Genomic DNA, 20,113 nt, shown 5'->3' on the forward strand with positions numbered 1-20,113 from the left:
TGGAACTTTCCTGCAAGTAGAATCAATTTAGGCAGTTAAAGGAACGAAGAACTGGATTTGCCTCGATAATAAAAACTAGAATGAGAAATACAAAATGCTCCCTGGGTAGAATTCTACCCTAGAGAACAGTTTTTCCTTTCTATTCCTCATTCAGTCAGGATGAATGAGGCTGAATGACAACACACTGTCAGTTCCAGGCACTCAGGGACTAATCCTGGAGTCTGAGTTAAGGACTAAGCCGTGTGATAATTTCCGACACTAACCATTGCTTTAAAGAGAATAAGACACGCTAAAAACAAACAAACAAACAAAACTGCTCTAAATTGCACTGTTCATTCTTTTTTCTCCAAAGTGTTTTGCCTTTGAAAACTTTTCCTCCCAGTGTTATTGAGATGAACTTGACATACATCACTGTATGAGATTTAGGTGTACAGCATAATGTTCTTTCATATATTGAAATAGTTATCATTAAGTCAGTAAGCATCCATCATCCCATATAGATTCAATAAAAAAATTAAAAAAAATTTTCTGTTTATGATTCTGTCGACTTTAAAAAACACACAAACCAAGAGTTGTGAGTTGTTTCATTTCAGGCAGAATGAGGACTACAGCCAAGGGAACAAGGACTCAGAGACAGCTTCCAGGACCTGTTCTGAAGAGGTAGAGGCAGAAAGTCTGTAGAACGGTTGTTTTGGTGAAGCAGGACACAGCTCCTTAGAGAATCTCTTAATTTACTATAAGGGATGCTGCCAAACTGATAAGTCATTCAATAAAATCAATTTTTTAAATTTACTGTTAAATTTTTGCACATTAATAGAAGTCAAGAGTCTGAAATATACAGTTATGATGTTTTCATTATGCCCATCTGAATAGCTTGGAACAGAGTGGAAAGAATAATGCAAGTACAAATTGAGTATTTAATCCTCAAATGGTACCCTGTTTGATTCCATATTTGAAAGAAATTACTACAGATTCTTTCAATCCTGAGAACCTAATGGCGCATTGCTAACTTCTCTACTTGTAAAGTTAGAGACAGGAAAAAAGTGTTGGTGGAAGCAACAAGATTCATCGAGGGTTGACAAAGTAACTAAATTTATTAATTACAGTAGGAGACATATGAAACACTTTAAATTACACAGAAGCAAATGTAACTGCAGCAGTTAAATGTGGATCATACTCATACAAGCAATATTCTAATGCATATATTTTCCTGTGAAGATAACTGCTCTGTTCAATCTCCAAAAATAACTCATTAAACATACAACAGTTATAACCATCCAATGGAAAATATGACCAAGTTTTCCTCTGCATTATTTCTACCAGATAATCAGTCCCTAGTGACCTGTCATTTTTCCCCCATGAAGAGCCCAGTCCCTTAATGCCCTGCATGCTCTGTTCAAGGCCAGTAGGTGGAGGATTCTGTCCCATAACCCACTGTGAACTATCTACAGAAAGGCACCCTGAACACAATGAGCATGATGCAATAAGCATGATGAGTAATCATGCCCTCGTCTTACATTATTATCTGCTGCTAAGCATAATTCACACACTATTGTATAATTCAGGGTCCTCATTTTTCCAGGTAACATGAAGCTGAAGGAACCACACCTAATGGAGTCTGCCCCTTCATCTTACTGACTCCTGTCCAGAGACCATCTTCAAAGGTCTATATTGAAGGTGTAAGATCAATAGACTTCAAACTTCATGTTGAATGGCATAAACTGTAATGTAGCCTTTTCAAGAAAACTCAAAACTAATATGTATACACTGAAGATAGGGCTTCCCTTATAGCTCAGTCGGTAAAGAATCTGCCTGCAATGCAGGAGACCCGGGTTCGATTCCTGAGTCAGAAAGATCCCCTGGAGAAGGAAATGGCCACCCACTCCAATATTCTTGCCTGGAGAATTCCATGGACAGAGGAGTTCAGCAGGCTATATAGTCCATGGAGTTGCAAGAGTCAAACACGACTTAGCGACTAAACCACCACCACACTGAAGATAATGGGCCATTTCCACATATGTCCTTACTCTCATGTATACATTATGTCATTAAGTTTTAACATGCTGTGACTTGTAATAATTCTGTAGTATGTAATATCTCAGATTAATATGGACCATAGTTGTCCTTATTTATTAGGGTTATTTATTCCTAATATGTATTATTTGATGTGTGGTGTATTGTAAGAAGTGCTCAAAAAGTTACCCAAATTTATCACATATTTCCCAAATATGAATCTTATGATGTTCCCTGAGAATGCACTGTTTCTTAAAAGTGGTTCCATGTTCAGAATATCTGTATACTTTGACTTATATGAATTATCTCATTACACCAAAGGCGAGGGCACTTGATGAAAATCTTTACAGATTCATAACACTGGAAAGCATCTTCTCCAACATGATACCTCTATGTTCCACAGCTGGGATCTTCAATTACAAGAATTAGTACACACATTATTTAGTATCAGTTCAGTTCAGTCGCTCAGTCATGTCCGACTCTTAGTATTTCTCAAAAACATGTATTCTGAAGCTTCGTGCACTATGAGGCCTGGATAAAGCTCCTGGTCTACATTTACGTGTCTTCTCTTCATGACAGACTCTCTGCTATTGCCTAATATTTGAACTCAAGGTAAAGGTTTTGCCAGACCCACAGAATTTGGGAGCAAACGCTTCAGTATGTCCCCTTATTTGTGATCTTTGGGTAAAACCTCTGCCACATACGTTACATTTCTGTTTTCTCCAGGAATAAAGATTCTGATATCTAGTGACAAAGAACCAATAATTTGAAACTTTGCCATATTCACTGTAATTTTTTTTTTGCAATTTTTAAAAATTCAATTTAAAAAATTTATTTCTCAGCCACACCCTGAGGCATGTGGGATCTGAGTTCCCCGACAAGGGTTCAAACTTGAGCTCTACCTCCCCCCCCGCCCCCACCACAGTGGAACCATGGAGTCTTAACCACTGTACTGTCAGGTTAAGTCTCCTCATTGTATTGTGCCCTGAGTTTAGGGCACAACATAAAAGATTTGCAAAATTTATCCCTTTCTTTCATGTTTTGTCCACTGATTTATTACCTAAATTCTGGTGAGATGTGAGCCCCGAGCATACATTTCTCACATTCATGATACTTGTGAGGATTCTTTCCAGAACAAATTCATTTTCTGAAGGCCTGACTACACAAAGTACATCTACCTAGTTTCTATCCAGTATGAATTTTCTCATGAACTTTAGGATGTGAACACATGCTAAATGCACTGCCACATCACCGTATTTTCAAGGTCTCTCATCAGTATGGACCATCTCATGAGTTAGGCTTGAAAGGACACTGAAAAACTTTCATTACATTTATTAAGTCTCTCTCTAGTATGAGTAATTTGGGGGGTCATGAGGTATAAACTTTGACTAAACACACTGAGACAGTCATGACATTTGTAAGGTTTCCTTCCATTATGACATTAATGACATTCCTTCCATATGACACTTCCTTCCATTATGACATTTGTAAGGTTTCCTTCCATTCCTTCCATATATGATGGTCAGACCGAATGCACAAAAGCTTTGCCAGACTTAAAGATACTTGTATGGTTTCTCTCCAGTAACAGTTCTCCAAAGAACTGTAAGGTGTGAATTTTTAATTCTGAAGACTTTCCAATATATATGATATTTATATGGTTTCTCTCATGTCTGGATTTTCTTGTATGTAGTAAGGGCTGAGACTTGAGTAAAGGATTTTGCACACTCAATGTAGTTGAAAGGTTTCTTTACAAAATGTACTCTCCCATGACTTGTAAGGTGTGAATTTTGACGGAAGGCTTTGCCACAATCACTACATTTGAAAGGTTTCATTCCAGAATGAATTTGTTGATGACGTGTAAGGCTTGATTTTTGAGTAAAGATCTGGCCACATTCATTACATTTGTTAGGTTTCTTTGCAATATGAACTCTCTGGTGTCTTCCAAGAGTTGCACGTATAGTGAAAACTTTGCCACACTCATTACATTTGTAAGGTTTCTCTCCAGTATGAGTTCTCTGATGACTTGCAAGATGTGAACTGTCACTAAACCTCCTGTCACACTCATTACACTTATAGGGTTTATCTCCAGTATGAACCTTCTGATGAATTGCAAGGTTTTTATTTCGACTGAAGACCTCGCTACACATATCACATTCATATAACTTCTTTCTGGTATGAATTTTCTGATGTCTGATGAGGTTAGAGTGGTGACTAAAGATTTTTCCACACTCATTACACTGGTAAGGTTTCTCTCCAGTATGAACTCTATGATGCCGTGCAAGGGTTGCAAACAGACTAAAAGCTTTGCCACACTCATTACATTTATAAGGTTTCTCCCCAGTATGAACTCTCCGATGAGTTGCAAGGCTTGAATTATTACTGAAGATTTTGTTGCAGAGATCACATTCACAGAACTTCTTTCCTGTATGAATTTTCTGATGCCTTTTCCACATTCATTACATTTGTAAGGTTTCTCTCCACTGTGAGTTCTCCCATGATTTATAAGTCTTGCATTTCGACTAAAGACTTTGTCACATAAATCACATTTAAATATTTTTGCTCCTGTGTGGACTGTGTGATGTCTGGTGAGGTTTGAGCTATTGAGGAAGGTTTTGTTACACTTGCTACATTTGTAAGGTCTTTTGCTGTGTGCTTTCTGGTCCTGTGTCAGGACTGAGGAATGCATAAAGTCATTTTTCATCTGTGTTAGAAACACTGGTTTGAACTCTAGGAGAAATTATATGAAGTGGTGAAAATGGGACACTACTGTTGATTTTCTTGTCAGGGTCATCAAATCCATTCATTTCCCCTTCACTTCTTATTATGTGGAGTTCATCCTGAAAGTTTAAACCAAGCCAATTTTCAACAGGCTTGATTCTGACATCCCTTTGACAACAGCAATGTCTTCCATCGGTGAGACTTCTGTTATTGGTCACAGGCATTCCTTTATAATTTCTTTCATCACATCTCTGCTGAGACTCAAAGTCATTCATATTTTCCTGCATTTCCCTGAGGTAAAAATGTTTGATTTCAAGACTTTTGGGTCTTCTCAGCAACACTGTTTGAAGTACTTTTCTTGTGTCACTGTTCGATTTTAGCTCTAATTGCTTAATCACATGTATGGGTGAGATATCTACAAGATATAAAGAACCACAGTATCCTATTCATTAGAATGCAACAACTCTTTCATGTTGAGTATGTGTTACACCAAAAGTAATACTGATACCCATCAGAGTTATGAAAGTTCCTAACAATGATCTTAAAACTTTTAGAAACACTAAAGGAACAGAATTCTTTACTAAATAACATATAATTCAAGTTAATTTTAAGGTAGCCTTGTTTTATAAACCCTATGTCAAAAACACTCACATTGGAAATCAGCTATCAAAGAAAGGGTATTTTTTCACCATGACCCCAAAGTACAGACCAATTAACATTAAACATACTGCTGTCCCATAATTGAGGAGAAAAAAAATTATATTACTGATATACTCTGCATACTTACTATAGAAAAAATGCTAAAAAATGGATAATACACTGTAATGCTAAATAGTCCAAACAAGGTGATCTAATAAATAATTTAATGGGCTGTTTAGAATTGAAAAATTAATACATGATAGAGAATATAAAGAATATAATAAAACTGCTTTTAAGGAAAAATATTTTTCTAAACATTTACTATAAAGCTATGTACCCATAAATAAAAGGCATTTTACAACATGAACAAATAATGCATGTCAGCTGTATTACATAATACATGCCAAAAGACTATTGTCTGGATATCACAATTAAGAATTAATATAAAAAATATTGTCCAGACAGCAAACAACCAATAAATCGAGGATGCCCTACTTAGGCAGTATCCTTCAAATTATTTATGTTATTTGCTCTAAGTGTATGTAATAAGGACTGAGCATTTTGTAAATTTTTAAACCAGGTTCAGACAAAATGCTGAGAAAAATTGCAAAAGAAAAGCACACAAAATATAATAAAGACAAAGGGATATCAACAACCTGCAACAGGAGCTTTCCTGGTGATGCAGTGGATAAGAATATGGCTGCCAATGCATGGGACGCAAATTCGATCCCTGGTTTGGGAAGAATCTACATGCCACGGAGCAACTAAGTTCCTGCGCCACAACTACTGGGCCCACGTACCACGATTACTGAAGCCAAGCACCTAGGGCCCGTGCTTCCTGATAAGAGAAGCCATGGCAATGAGAAGTCCATGCACCGCAACAAAGAGAAGCCCCTTCTCTGCCAGCAGCTAACAAATAATTAGTTGGAGCCAGGGCAACCAATATTTAAGTTTTTAAAAAAGAAGATGGATGCATTTCTTCTGTACACAGATACGCAGATACAAAAAAATCACATCAACAGTAGAGTAGGAAAAAGATTGTCATTTTGAAACTGAGACCCCCTATACTTGAGTTCTCTTGTTGAGTTTGATTAACCTGTTTACAGAATATGTTATTCTCTTTCTTTTTCACACCAATTCCCCTTAAGATTGAGGAGAATCAAAAGAGGGAGGGGGCTGAAACTGAGCAAGGCCCTGGGGGGCCCTGCCAGGTACACAGTTTCTGGTTCATAGAAAAAGGCTTAGTCACCTAGACTTTACCTGAGATCCAAAGAGGAGATTCAAGCAGTAACTATTAGGGAAGTGAGGGAAGGCAGAGACAAAGGAAAAGCAAGTGCAGCATAATCTTTTCCACGATGGATAGCTTAAACTGATACCTTGATTTACAACCCCTAACTGTGGCGTCAAACAGCTGGATCCAAAAAGACGTAAAAATTGATGACACCCATAAGGTCAACTGAGAACTGAAATTCTTTTTTTTAATGATTATTTTAATATTTAATTTTGGTTTTATCGGATCTTACTTTGCAGTGTGTAGGCTCTCAATTTCTGGCTCTCTAGTTGCAGGATGTGGCTTTGTTGCCTCCAGGCATGTGGGATCTTAGTTCCCCAACCAGGGATCGAACCCAAGTCTCCTGCATTGGAAGGCAGATTCCCAAACACTGAACCACCAGGGAAGTCCTGAGAAGTGAAATTTTTAACCACTGACTCTAAGTAAATAATGATATATCTCAGCTAATGCCTTTGCTCCCTCTTAGAAAGAAGGAATCACAAGATCGAGATTTAGGAACTTTCTTACAGGCACACACAGAATAATCCTAAAGAAACTCACAACATGCTGCCAAAGTCAGCAGCTGAGATCTTATGGAGAAGCTGGGATCACAGACACTCCACTCCCCTCTCTCTTTTAAAAATCTTACACCCTGGCCAGCCAGCAAGGTGAATTTGAGACAAGCCTGGGTCTCCTATTTTCCTGCCTGGTCTGACCTCAACTAATAAACCTTTCTCTGCTCCAGACTCCAAGGTTTCAGTTTGTTTGGTCTCACCAAGTGACCAACACACATACTTGGGTTCAGTCTCATCAGGTCTGATGTATGTTCTTTGTTAGAAGAAGGTACAAGATGGCTGAAAGCCAGGCTTCTACAGAGCATTTCCTCAGAGCCCTCATCAGACTCAATGGAAAAGACTGAAAGCTTTTCTGCTAAGATAAGGAACAAGGACACAGTCTCTCAATATTTCTAAAAACATATACCTGAAAGTTCCAGCAAGAATACATAGACATAAAAAGAGATAATAGGCCTCCTAAGAGCAAAGGAAGCGAAATTATCTATTGACAACTGACATGATCTAATTATGTGCGTGTGAGCGAGCCCGTTAAGTCACTTAAGTTGTGTCCAACTCTGTGCGACCCTATGGACTATAGTCTACCAGGCTCCTCTGTCCATGGGATTCTCCAGGCAAGAATACTGGAGTGGGTTGCCATGCCCTACTCCAGGAGACCTTCCCCTCGTGTCTCTTATGTCTCCTGCATTGGCAGACTGATTCTTTACCACTAAACCCAATCTGATTATGTAGAAAATGCCAAAAAAAAAAAAGACACAATAAATGCTAAGATATCCCAAGCCCGTGGATTGGAAATCAACACTGTCAAGATGCCAATACTAGCCAAAGTGATCAACAGATTCAAAATAATCGCCAGTGAAATCCCAATGGCATTCATTTCTTAAAGAAACAGACAGATGTGTCCATGCTACTATTCTCAGTAGACAAAAAATAGCAAAACAAGCTTGAAAAGAACAAAGTCAGCAGTTTGACACTCCAAGACTTACTCCAGTTTCCAGAGACCAGTGACACATGATAGAACCAACAGGAAAAAAAAAAACAAACCCAAAAAACTCTTGTGTAAAGAATCCGCCAGCAATGTGGGAAACCTGGGTTCAATTCCTGGGTTGGGAAGATCCCGTGGAGGAGGGCATTGGCAACCCACTCCAGTATTCTTGCCTGTAAAATCCCCATGGACAGAGGAGCCTGGCGGGCTACAATCCATGAGTTCACCAAGAGTCGGACAGGACTGAGGACTAAGCACAGTGCATACAGCCTACTGAAGTTCCACAGTGGTCTCAGGATCACTGTATTGGGGAAGGGCAGCGTTCTCCACAAAATAACTGCGTTACCCAGTAAACCCAGTCCACAGAGAGTATACCAAACGTTGTCTGTAAACTACAGGAGGATTATCACAGCAAGGAAACTGGAAAAACCTTTAGTCTTTGCTGCTGCCAAGTCGCTTCAGTCGTGTCCGACTCCTAGCGATCCCATGGACTGCAGCCTACCAGGCTCCTCTGTCCATGGGATTTTCCAGGCAAGAGTACTGGAGTGGGTTGCCATTGTAGGTCTACATAATTCAAAAGCACATTTAAGAAGCAAAATTGTACAATCTTAGGAAAATAAAAAATCAGGAAGTGTACACATTCCCAGACTAGGCAATGCAGTACAAGAGCTAAAAATTTACAAGCTATGGTAGTCAGATACCCTACGACATTGAGAGGGAACTATCTGCTTGCCCCTCAGATGCCAAGTTAAGAGCCAGAAAGATTCATACATGTCCCCCATGCAGAACTGGGGATCAAAAAGAGGATCTCTCTGTCCATCACCTTAGTTTTCTTAAGAAACAATAGAGAAGACCCAATCCATCTCCATGGTACACACAACCCTGAAGGGCATGGCAGAAGCAGAGCGCAAGAAATGGCTGAGGGATCTAAATTAGGAGACGGGGATGGATACAGCTCCATGGAGACTCTGAGGTACCAGATGGAGTCATATGACAGCCAATGTTTTCCCATTTTTTTTTAATCACAAATAATGCTTTTAATTAGCTAGTTTCTTACAGTACTCACATAACAGAGACTGACAAATCCATGTTACTGTTGTTTAGTTGCTCAGTCGTGTCCGACTTTTCTGCGACCCCCATGGACTATAGCCCGGTAAGCTCCACTGTCCATGGGATTTCCCAGGCAAGAATACTGGAGTGGGCTGCCACCTCCTTCCCCATCCCATGCTTTGATTACATCTTCCAAGTAGAGCTACTCTGATCAAACTCAGAAGTTCAGCAGAGGTATCAGCTCTGATCCATATGGACTAAGAACTGGGCATCCAGGGGAATCAAGACCAGAAGACGAGATGAAGGGGCAAGAGACCCTGATAACACAACCCCCATTATGCTCCTCAAAGTCAAGCAAAGACCGGTTCACAGAAGCCAGATGGTGACTGTTGTGGATCTTGACAAAGACCCTGCTTTCTCTCTGTAGGAACTGTGGCACCATTGGAGGGTGAAAGAAAACATTTAACATGATGAATGACATCAAGTGATAAGCAGGGGAGCAGAAAAATTTCCTCTGAGAGTTTCCAATAAATACACTTTGGTTTTCCCAAAGAACTCTCTACTCTGACAAGAGGTTCCCAGACTCTATAAAGGCTGTGGCTTCCTCTCAGCCCTGAGAACATGTCTCTAATTCGTACTTTTGATACATTCCACCCATTTGGTTTTTTGCTATTTTCACACCAGATATCACAGTCCTGGGCTCTTTCTCTAGCTCTAACATGGAGATAATGTTCAGGTCAGAAATAGAAATTCCTGCTTTATCAAAAACAAAGAAACGTAAAGTGCTGTGTTTGTTCTTTGTTCAGCTGAGTAATAAGGGCATGACAGCTGGGTCTGGAAAAATATTTCACAAATTTATCCGTTTGCCTCCTTCTATGTGCACAGGGGAGGGCTTCCCTGGTGGCTCAGTGGTAAAGAATCTGCCTGCTAATGCAGGAGACACGGGTAGGATCCCTGATCTGGAATGATGCCATAGGCTGAGCAGCAGCTAAGCCTGTGTGCCACAACTACTGAGCCTGTGCTCTAGAGCCTGGGAATGCAACTACTGAAGCCCATGCACTGGAGCCCCAGCTCAGCAACAAGAGAAGCCACCTCAACGAGAAGCCTGTGCCCCTCAACTAGAGAAAAGCCGGGCAGCAACAAAGACCCAGCACCACCAAAATTACAAATGCATAGGGAACAGTGTATTGTACATATCTAACACTCTTCCAAAAAGTACTGAATCAGAAGCAAAGGGAAGAAAGCAGGAAATCAGACATTTTTTAAAAGTTTGCCATTGGGCTTTATACATAATTAAGCTCTGGAACAACCTCGACCTTTGATGTAACATGAAATGGACATTATCATCTGAAAAGAGGGTCAGTTTAAACTCGTGATGCTCCATCATGTTTGAGTTCAAGAGGTCCACAGGGGAAAATGTACAACACAAAAGGGCAGATCCCAACTTCTACACAGAAGTCATCCTCACCCAGGGAGAGCAGGTTCCTGTAGGTCTCCACCATCACGTCCCTGTACAAGGCCCTCTGAGCAGGGTCCAGGCATTCCTACTCTTCAGGAGAGAAATCTCCTGGCCACATCCTTGAAAGTCAACTGTTCCTGAAACAAAAAATTTTAGGGGATCACGGTGGTTGGAGAGGAAGCTCAGATAAATTAGGAGTTTGGGATTAACATACACATGCTACTATTAATATATATAAAACAGATAAACAAGGGCCTACTGAATTGCACAAGGAACTATACTCACTATCTTGAAATAGCCTACAATGGAAAAGAATCTAAAAAAGAATACATATATAGCTGAGTCATTTTGCTGTACACTTGAAATATACATACAGTTGAATCACTTTGCTGTATACTTGAAGCTAATACAACACTGTCAATTAACTACACCTCAATAACAAAAGAAAAATATTTACCCAAGTGGCCATGAGGATATTTCTCATCTTTTAAAAAATGAAAAGAAGAGGTAAGTGTAAGGACTGATTCTATTGAAGTAAATATTCTCAAAGATCCATGTTAAGGAGCAAATTATATGTCTCTAATTATAATTTCTTATGCTTGTTCTAACAGATTATGATATCCTTCAATTAATACAGATTTTTCATCTTTGTGGACAATTAGAAAACACACAGAAATAAAATCCAAGAATGGGGTGTCTATGGAGAAGCGTTAGATATTACGTTCTAAATGCTGAGTTGAGGACTTCGCTGGTGGTCCAGTGGCTAAGAATCTACCTGCCAATGCAGGGGACATGGGTTCAATCCCTGCTCCAGGAAGACCCCACATGTCAAGAAGCAACGAAGCCCGTGTGCCACAAGTGTTGAGCCTGTGCTCTAGAGCCCATGCTCTGCAATAAGAGAAACCACCATGGTGAGAAGCTCAAGCACTGCAATTAGAGAGTAGCCCCCATTCACCGCAACTAGAGAAAAGCACATGCAAAGCAATGAAGACCCAGCGCAGCCAAAAATAAACAAACAGTGAGTGCTATTCAGTATCTAGATGAGCTCCTGTATGAATGGTGTCTTTAGACATGATGAAGTCCACCATGGTTTTAGAGAAAGGTCAAAGCCTTCAATTATGATAATAATAAGAACAGCAATGACTCAAAGTATTTGAACACTTCCAGTATGTGAACATAACTCTGAATAAGTACTTTATAGGCATGAACTTGTTATCAACATATTAGGTCATTAGGGAAAGACCTGTTCCCATTTTACAGAGGAGAAATCTGTGTTAGAGACACCCTGAGGCTCCAGGTCAAGAAGTTAAGGAATAACACAGCAAGCACCTGAACCTTTGAAGGTTGGGCTCTGGAACTGAAGCTAAGAAACAGAATAGCTTAGTTATAGAGCATTAAAAGTACATTGATAGGGACTTCCCCGGTGGTCCAGAGGCTAAGATTATACTCTTGCAATGCAGGGGGCCTAGGTTCCATACCTGCTAGAGGACCGAGACCACACATGCTGCAACTAAGAGTTCACATGCTGCAACTAATACCCAGTGTAGCCAAATAAACCAATAAATATTTTTACAATTACACTGACAGAGGGCTCCCTGAGAAAACTTGAAAGAAGTTCAAAAAGAGTGGCATGAAAGGTCATTACATATGTGGACCCACACAAACACACACATACACATAAAGTGTTAGTAATCTTCCCACTAATGAAACCATTAACGTGATAGTGTAGGAAAAACTCAAGGCCAGGGAATATATTGAAGATATAATTTCAACTGTAAAAGATATATACTCTTGAAATCATGAGGAGTGATTGCAACATTAAAAATCTTTTTTTTAAAGGATTAAAAGGGAGTCCTATGAACAAAAAAAACCCCACAAATTATATAATCTATAAAATATGAATAATTTTGTAGAAACATAAACCTACTAAGTTGGAAACATAAAGAAATAAAAAATTTGAACAGAATTATAACTAGAGATTCCAGTTGTAATAAAGAATCTCAAAAACTCAGGAAAAGGTGTCTATACTGCATAATTCTACCAAACATTTACAAAAAAGATTACCACTACTCCTGCTAATTGGACAGCATCACTGACTCGATGGACATGAGTTTGAGTAAGCTCCAGGAGTTGGTGATGGACAGGGAAGCCTGGCATGCTGCAGTCCAAGAGGCCGCAAAGAGTCAGACATGACTGAGCAACTGAACTAAACTGAATCCTGCTAAATATCTTGCACAGAGTTAGGAGAAAACACTGCCAAACTCAATCAATGTGGCCAGCATGATTTTGATACCCAACCCAGAGAATATCTGACATCATAACCAACTAGATTTTATTCCTATAAGGCAAGGATGACTCAAGGTACAAAAACCAATTAGTATGATTAACAACTTAACAGAATAAAACAACAAAAAAAGCACACTATCATCTCAGTTGATGCAAAAAATTCCTGTGGAAAAATTCAACAATTTCCCCATATATAACACTCAACAAAAGAGAAACAGTAAACTACCTCAACATAATAAATCCTATACATGAAAGGAATACCCCTAACATCATACTCAAAGGTGAAAGAATGAAAGCTTTTCCTCTCAAATCAAGAAGAGGACAAGGATGTACACACTCCACACAACTGTTCAACAAACTACTGAATCTCCTAGCCAGAGCAATTAGACAAGAAAAAGAAATCAAAGTTATCCAAAATGAAAAGTGATTAAAATTATCTTTTTTCCTAGAAAACAAGGTCTTAACTGTACAAACCATAAATGCTGGTGTGGTGTTTACTCACTCATTCATGTCTGACTCTTTCTGACCCTGTGGACTGGAGCCTTCCAGGATCCTCTGTCCAGGGATTTTCCAGGGAGTGTGTCGCCAAGTCCTTCTCTAAGGGATCTGCCCGACCCAGGGGTCGAACCTGCATTGTGTCTCCTGCATTGGCAAGTGGACTCCTGACCACTGACCACAAGGGAAGCCCACAAACGTAAGTAGCCCACTTATGGAAAACAGCATCTAGGATTCTACTCTAGGATTCAGTGGAATCGCTATCAAAGTTCCCATGGCAATTTTGGCAGAAATAGAAAAATGCTAAAATTCATAAAGAATCTCAAGCAAACTGTCAAAAAACTTTTGAAAAAGAAGAAAGATGGAGGTGTCCTTTTTCTATATTTCAAAACGTATTACGAAGTAATCTAGGGGACTTCCCTGGCAGTCCAGCGGAAGGACTTCGCCTTCCAATGTAGGGGGGTGCAGGTTCAATCCCTGGTCAAGGTGTTAAGATCCCATATGCCTCGCAGCCAAAAAACCAAAACATAAAACAGAAGCAGTATTGTAACAAATTCAATAAAGACTTTAAAAACTGTCCACATCAAAAAATGAAAATGAAAAACAAAAAACCCACCAAGTAATCCAGATGGTAGGGTACTGATATAAACATAAATATATAAACCAATGGAGCAAAACTGAGTACTCAGAAATCATCCTTTGCATGTATGTAAAAGGTACTGAGGAGGGTGCTGAGACTACACAATAGAAAAAGGACAGTCTCAATAACAAATGGTGCTAAAACCGGAGTATCTACCAACAACACAATAAAGCTGGAACTTAACCTGCATCAATCAGAGAAATTGGGATGTCAAAGGACACAATCAACAGAAAACCTCTAAGGGGAGGTCATATAAAGTGATAATAAGAATTTTCAACTCTCATAGATTTAGGTTGATTTCATACTTTAAAATCAATGATGGAATAAAACAACCTCTATCACTCATGTCTATTTCTCAAGTATCCATTCCATTCCCAATCATTAAGATTTTGAAGCCAGTGACGCACTCATTTACCTACAAATATATTATAAAAATCAGAACAAATTTTTCCTCACTTGTCTCTTTCAGAATTCAGCAGGCATTTGTGCATATTAACACTCAACCTCTGTGTGTAGCTTCTTTCGTCCTGGTTGACAGAGAGCAGACAGGGCATCCAGATGGGCCCTAAGAAATCCCTGCTGCCCAACAGCACTGAGACCCCATCTCCAACCCGTGGGTAAGAAGCCCTGCCCAGGGGAGCCTCCTCACAAGGGCCAGGTCACTGGGTCATGGGGACACGGAATCTAAGTGGAGACCACAGGCCCTGCGGGAAGGCCCCGGGTGAGTGTGCATGTACAGGAGTCAGACAGGACACCTCAGAGTCAGACACGATTAGCGAGTCCAGAGAAGGGCATTTCAGGAAGGACAGACTGAGAATCCACTGAGAGTATGACCTTACCTGAGGAAGAGCCATGCCTGACTTCTCTTCTTTCCTCTTCCTCATCTTCTGTGTGTCTTCCTCAGGCAACATGAGACTTTAGAGGTCAATCTTAAAAGTTAAAAACATGCTGTTTAAGGCTTAGAATGAACATCCCCCCTTTCTGTGTCACAACCACAGAGGAGAAAGCTTACCATGTGGAACAGACAGTCCTCCGCTGCTCACTGTCACAGGAGAGACTCAGGGCAGTCAACTCCCACACAGAGACCAACACGGGGTTTCTCCCCACACTTTCCATCAGATCTCGCTCCCCTTCTGGTGAGGCCTCATGTACACAGCAGCAGTGGGCAGCCCAACCAACTCCACGATCCCCTTCAGGTCACATACCAGGCCTTGGTCCATTCCTATGCAGAGCAGACCCCCTCAGCTTCAGTCCACAGACCCACATCTAACAGGACATATCCCCTACTGAAAACATTCTGAAATCTTGAATGTGGTTTCTTAGAGGCCAGAAGGATAGAAGTTTACTTTCGTATTTTCCTGTAAGTAAGAAGGCTTATTTATTTTGAATAAAGAGTGATTATTTAATTTCAAAAAAAAAATTCTACAATCTTAATCTTAGCACTCGTAAATTTCCTTCTGGGTGCAAACAAACTTACAAACAATACAATAACAGAAAACACTCCAAGCCCTAATAACTGATGCTGAAGAGAAAAATATGTGAGAAGATACCCAAGGGCCCGCTAGATTCCAAGTCATACCACTTTCACATTCAGGGACCCAAACCAAACACTGTCATCTCCAAAAATGACTACGGAAAGAGAGATGTCTCCAACAATGTACATGTCCCTGTGGGGCATTTATTTATTTAAAAAAAATAAAAAATAATCAAGGACTTCCCTGGTGGTCCACTGGTTAAGAATCCACCCTACAATGCAGGGGACAGGGGTTTGATCCCTGGTTTGGGAGGACTCCACATCCCAAGGGGCAGCTAAGCCCGTGTACCACAACTACTGAGTCCACACGCCTAGAACCTGTGCTGGGCAACAAGAGAAACCACTGCAATCAGAAGCCCAGGCCCTGCAACTAGACAGTAGCCCCCTTACCACAACTAGACAATGCCTGTGCACAGCAAGGAAAAAATAACTTTAAATAAAGCTCAGCACAGCCAAAAAATAAATTTGAAAAAAATTTTAAGAGTCAAAAAAGAAAAAGCAACTCCATTATGAAAAAACGAACACTTTGAATAAACATTCCACTAAAAAGGCACTATGTAGAGACAGTCAGCAATTTCTTACCCCAGGTGTCCTCTCCCCAGTCCCCTACCCCAGGGGCGACCCACACTGAAGTGAATCAAGACCCTGGCTGAACAAGGACTGCAAATGGAAGTCATTTTCTCATATAAATAACTACAAAATGAACAAACCTTGTAGACAGGAGTTTTGCAACTCTCACCCTCATTTACATAATTTAAGAACAAGTTTTAAATTTACTAAATTCCAAAGTCACATCAGGGTCTTGACCCTGATGCTGTGAAAGATTGAAGGTAGGAGGAGAAGAGGACAACAGAGGATGAGAGGGTTGGATGGCATCACTGACCAACGGACATGAGTTTGAGCCAGCTCTGGGAGATGGCAAAGGACACGGAAGCCTGGCGTGCTGCAGTCCATGGGCTCTCCAAGAGTCAGACACGACTGAGCAACTGAACAACAAAAGTCACACATCAATATATCATAACTAAATCATCCATATCCAAACAGCCCACCATCTGTCTGGATCCAGTTTCCCCTTTACCTGCACTACCATGTGTTACCATTTCATTCCCTTTATCTAGCTCCCAATCTCTTTCTCTGTACACCTCGTTTTGCTCCCCTGGCTCTCCTGCTATTTCTCCCCTTCTCTCTACTTCCCTTACACCTGTCCTGCTCCACTTTGCAACTTGCTTCCCTTCTTTTTTTTTTTTTGACTTGCTTCCCTTCTTGACCCTCCTTCTTCCCTCACCTCTGCTCCCCCTCTACCCTCTGGGTCACACCTCATCTTTTGCAGTTAAATTCCCTTCCTCTCCACTCCCTCGCACCTTAGCTAGGGATGCTTCTTTCCTGCTCTCTCTCTACCTCTGCTCTTCTTGTCACCCTTTGTCCTCATTCCCTCCCAGCAGTTAAGTTGCTCTGAAGGCCAAGTTTCCACCTTTTCTATCCACTATGGGACTCTGTGCAAAGGGCAGCACCACTGATGCCCCCTGTCCTATGGCTGATCCGGCAGCCTCTTCCCACGTTCCCCATCTGGAGAGCAGCTTGTTAACTTACTTCTCTTTTATTTACCTGCTATTTTCAAGGCTAAATCTATTTCATTTTTTTAAAAAATCCCTTTGCATGTCCCTCAGCCATCCTCTATGTTCCCATCTGTTCTTCCTCATTCTTTTCTCCAACTCAGTTTTTCTATTCCTTTCTCAGTCCCTCTGTCTCTGCTTCTCCTGATCCTCCCTTCACCCCTATATTTAGAAATACGGCAACTAATAAGAGGGGCTGAGAGGGCGAGGCTGGCCGGGGGCAGGAACCCACCCCTGCAGACAAGTACTTTACAAGGGAGGCGGGAAACAGTAGAAGGTTTTAAGCAGGAAAATGTTGGGTAGGCAAAAAAGCCAAGGGCAGCTGACAGGGACAGAGTAAAGATACAATGTAGGTGATTAAATAGTTAATCTCACTAGAGGATTGTCAATAGAAAAAATATGGGAGACTCCTATAAGTTAATGACTACACAAGAAAGCAGGTTTGCTTAACCACAAAACCAACCAGGTTTGCTTAACAACAAAATCACGCAATGGAAGCACAACACATGCCAACAAACAGTAAAACAGTGGTGGCATGAAACTCACATCCTGCCCAGTGAGCGCAGTAAGTTAGGACACGCTCTGTGAACACAGAGCAGTAATTTGTGGATCTGGCTTCACCTTGTAGGAACAAGAAAACTCCCCTGCTCAACCCGGAGGAGGAGCTGATGATGGAAGCATGATGTCTATTCAGAAAAGACAAAGCAAGTCTTCTCCCCCTCATTTTTCCTTTGATTATAAAACGAGCGCAGGAAATTCTCAGGGGGGCATCCCCTCTCCCGCGCCCTTGTCAGCCTCCCAAGCATCCTCGTCTAATAAATCACTTCTTACTATCTCTCTGTCTTTAGCTAATTTTTTTTTTCCTGAGCTGAGACATAAAAGAATGTGATACCGGAGCTCTTTGGAGCCCAGAAAAGGCACCGAACAGAGTCACAGCGACTGGCCTCAGACAAATTCACAAACCGAAAGAGAAATGATCCAAAGAGAGAGAGAAAAGAATCCGCGACCAGTCCCGGCTACGTCTGAACTTACCGGGGTGGGGACGGCAGTGGGGAGTTTGGATCCGCAGTTACTCACAAGACCCTAAGAACGAAGTAAGACAGGCCTCGCAGCGCGGAATTTCACTAGAAAGGAGAAATCTACCCTTCCTTGTACGACCTTCGCTCCTCGCGCTCCACTTCCAGGTCCTTTCAGAAAACGCCGGCGCCGGGTCAGAAGCAGGACTTCCGGGGTCGGAGGCCGGGCGGAGCGCTTCCGGCGAGGGGCAGGACGGGGCGGGGCGAGGAGAGCGCTCCGGTCTGGTTCGCAGGAAAGAGGGCGGGGCAGGGGGCGGTTCGGGAGGTGCTTCTCAATAAGCTGACGGTGCTTAGAAGTTACTGCCTATAGCAGTTTTAAGGTAAAACAGCTTACAGCTCCGTGGGCCAGAAATAAAGTGCACAATAAATGTAATGTGCTTGAGGCATCCCCAAACCATACCACCATCACCACAACTTTCCCCATCCCCGCCCCCATGAAAAATTGTCTTCCAAGAAACAGGTCCCTGATGCCAAAAAGGTTGCTCTGTGCAACTGAATGAATCCATAGTGCTGTCACTTATGTGAGGGACTTACAGGTTACACTTCCATGTGTGTAAGTTTTGGAAATGACTTCTACGCCTGGACAATTCATTGACTTGATGTGTGTGTGTGTTAGTCACTGGGTCGTGTCAGACTCCGCGACCCCATGGACTGTAGTTCGCAAGGCTCCTCTGTCCGTGGGATACTCCAGACAAGAATACTGGAGTGGATTGCCATTCCCTTCTTGAGGGGATCTCCTCCACCCAGGGATCTAACCCTGGTCTCCTGCATTACAGGCAGATTCTTTACCGTCTGAGCTATGAGGAAAGCTTCATTGCCTTGATAGCTGGAGAATATGTAGACAAGAGTGCTACTGCTGTATTCACTATCCTATTTGCTCAAAGAGAATTGTCATGTCTCTTTCATTGAAGCGTTGCCTTACAAGAACTCAGAGGAGACATAACGTCATTCTGGTTTTGCCTTTGTAGGGAGAGTTTTATGCCCATGGATTGGAGGCAGAGCTAGAAAACAAGTGATCAGGAATCTTTCCTCGTTTCAAAGAAATTTCAGCTTCACAACGATCATTTAACTCATTGGCAGAAGAACCTTTAGTGTCATCACATGGCCCTTTCCAGCTTAGCAAGGAGGCATCCGGTGCACTAGCAAACAACTCTTGTGGCATATGGATAAATGCCTCTGTGGAAGTAGGGACCTCACTTCAAGAAAAGAGCATGCATATTGGTTATGGCAAATTTTGTCTGATAACTCATGTCAGGCAACTCATGTCAGGGAGCTGGTGTGACATCGCGAGCCCAGTGGCCTGTGTACCACAGTGTACGTAACCTGCAGCTGTGACCGGGGCCTACCCTGGCACTCCTGGGTGTGTGATTGGGGAAGTAGGTGTGGGACACGAGTGCACCCAGTTTTCTGTGTCAAAAGGCTGTGTCCTGACAACACACTCTTTGGAGCTGTTGGAGCTGAGAATGAACGTATGAAACTGCCTTTGCCTGGGGGAAGGTGAGGGGAGATTATGGAGATATCAGGTGAGACTTTTTACTTGCATAATTTGCATACAATAAAATGCACTTTTACCAAGTGTACCATACAGTAGGATTCAGTATGTTTCCAATATTGTCCAACCACAATAATGTCATCATACATCAGTTCAGTTCAGTTGCTCATTCGTGTCGGACTCTTTGAGACCCCATGAACCACAGCACGCCAGGCTTCCCCCTAAAAACAAAAACAAAAACCCTTTGTCAGCAGTTATTCTGCATTCTATC

General features: G+C 41.4%; 1 protein-coding gene across 1 annotated transcript; it reads right to left on the bottom strand.

Moving 5' to 3' along the window:
- Positions 1 to 25: 25 nt before the first annotated feature.
- On the bottom strand, positions 26 to 18,964 carry LOC122690109 (zinc finger protein 2 homolog). Its single transcript, XM_043897082.1, has 5 exons — positions 18,307 to 18,964; positions 15,140 to 15,349; positions 14,967 to 15,056; positions 10,716 to 10,843; positions 26 to 5,146 (listed from the first exon to the last, which is right to left on the bottom strand). The coding sequence occupies exon 5, from the start codon at positions 4,464 to 4,466 to the stop codon at positions 3,678 to 3,680; it is 789 nt and encodes a 262-aa protein (XP_043753017.1). The 5' UTR covers positions 4,467 to 5,146; positions 10,716 to 10,843; positions 14,967 to 15,056; positions 15,140 to 15,349; positions 18,307 to 18,964; the 3' UTR covers positions 26 to 3,677.
- Positions 18,965 to 20,113: the final 1,149 nt, after the last annotated feature.

Source organism: Cervus elaphus, chromosome 4 (assembly GCF_910594005.1).
Source record: "Cervus elaphus chromosome 4, mCerEla1.1, whole genome shotgun sequence".
In the NCBI taxonomy this organism is placed as follows: Eukaryota; Metazoa; Chordata; class Mammalia; order Artiodactyla; family Cervidae; genus Cervus; species Cervus elaphus.

Excerpts from the sequence above, each read along its gene's own strand:
- LOC122690109 (XM_043897082.1), bottom strand. The coding sequence starts at position 4,466 with ATGTGGAAAAGGCATCAGAAAATTCATACAGGAAAGAAGTTCTGTGAA.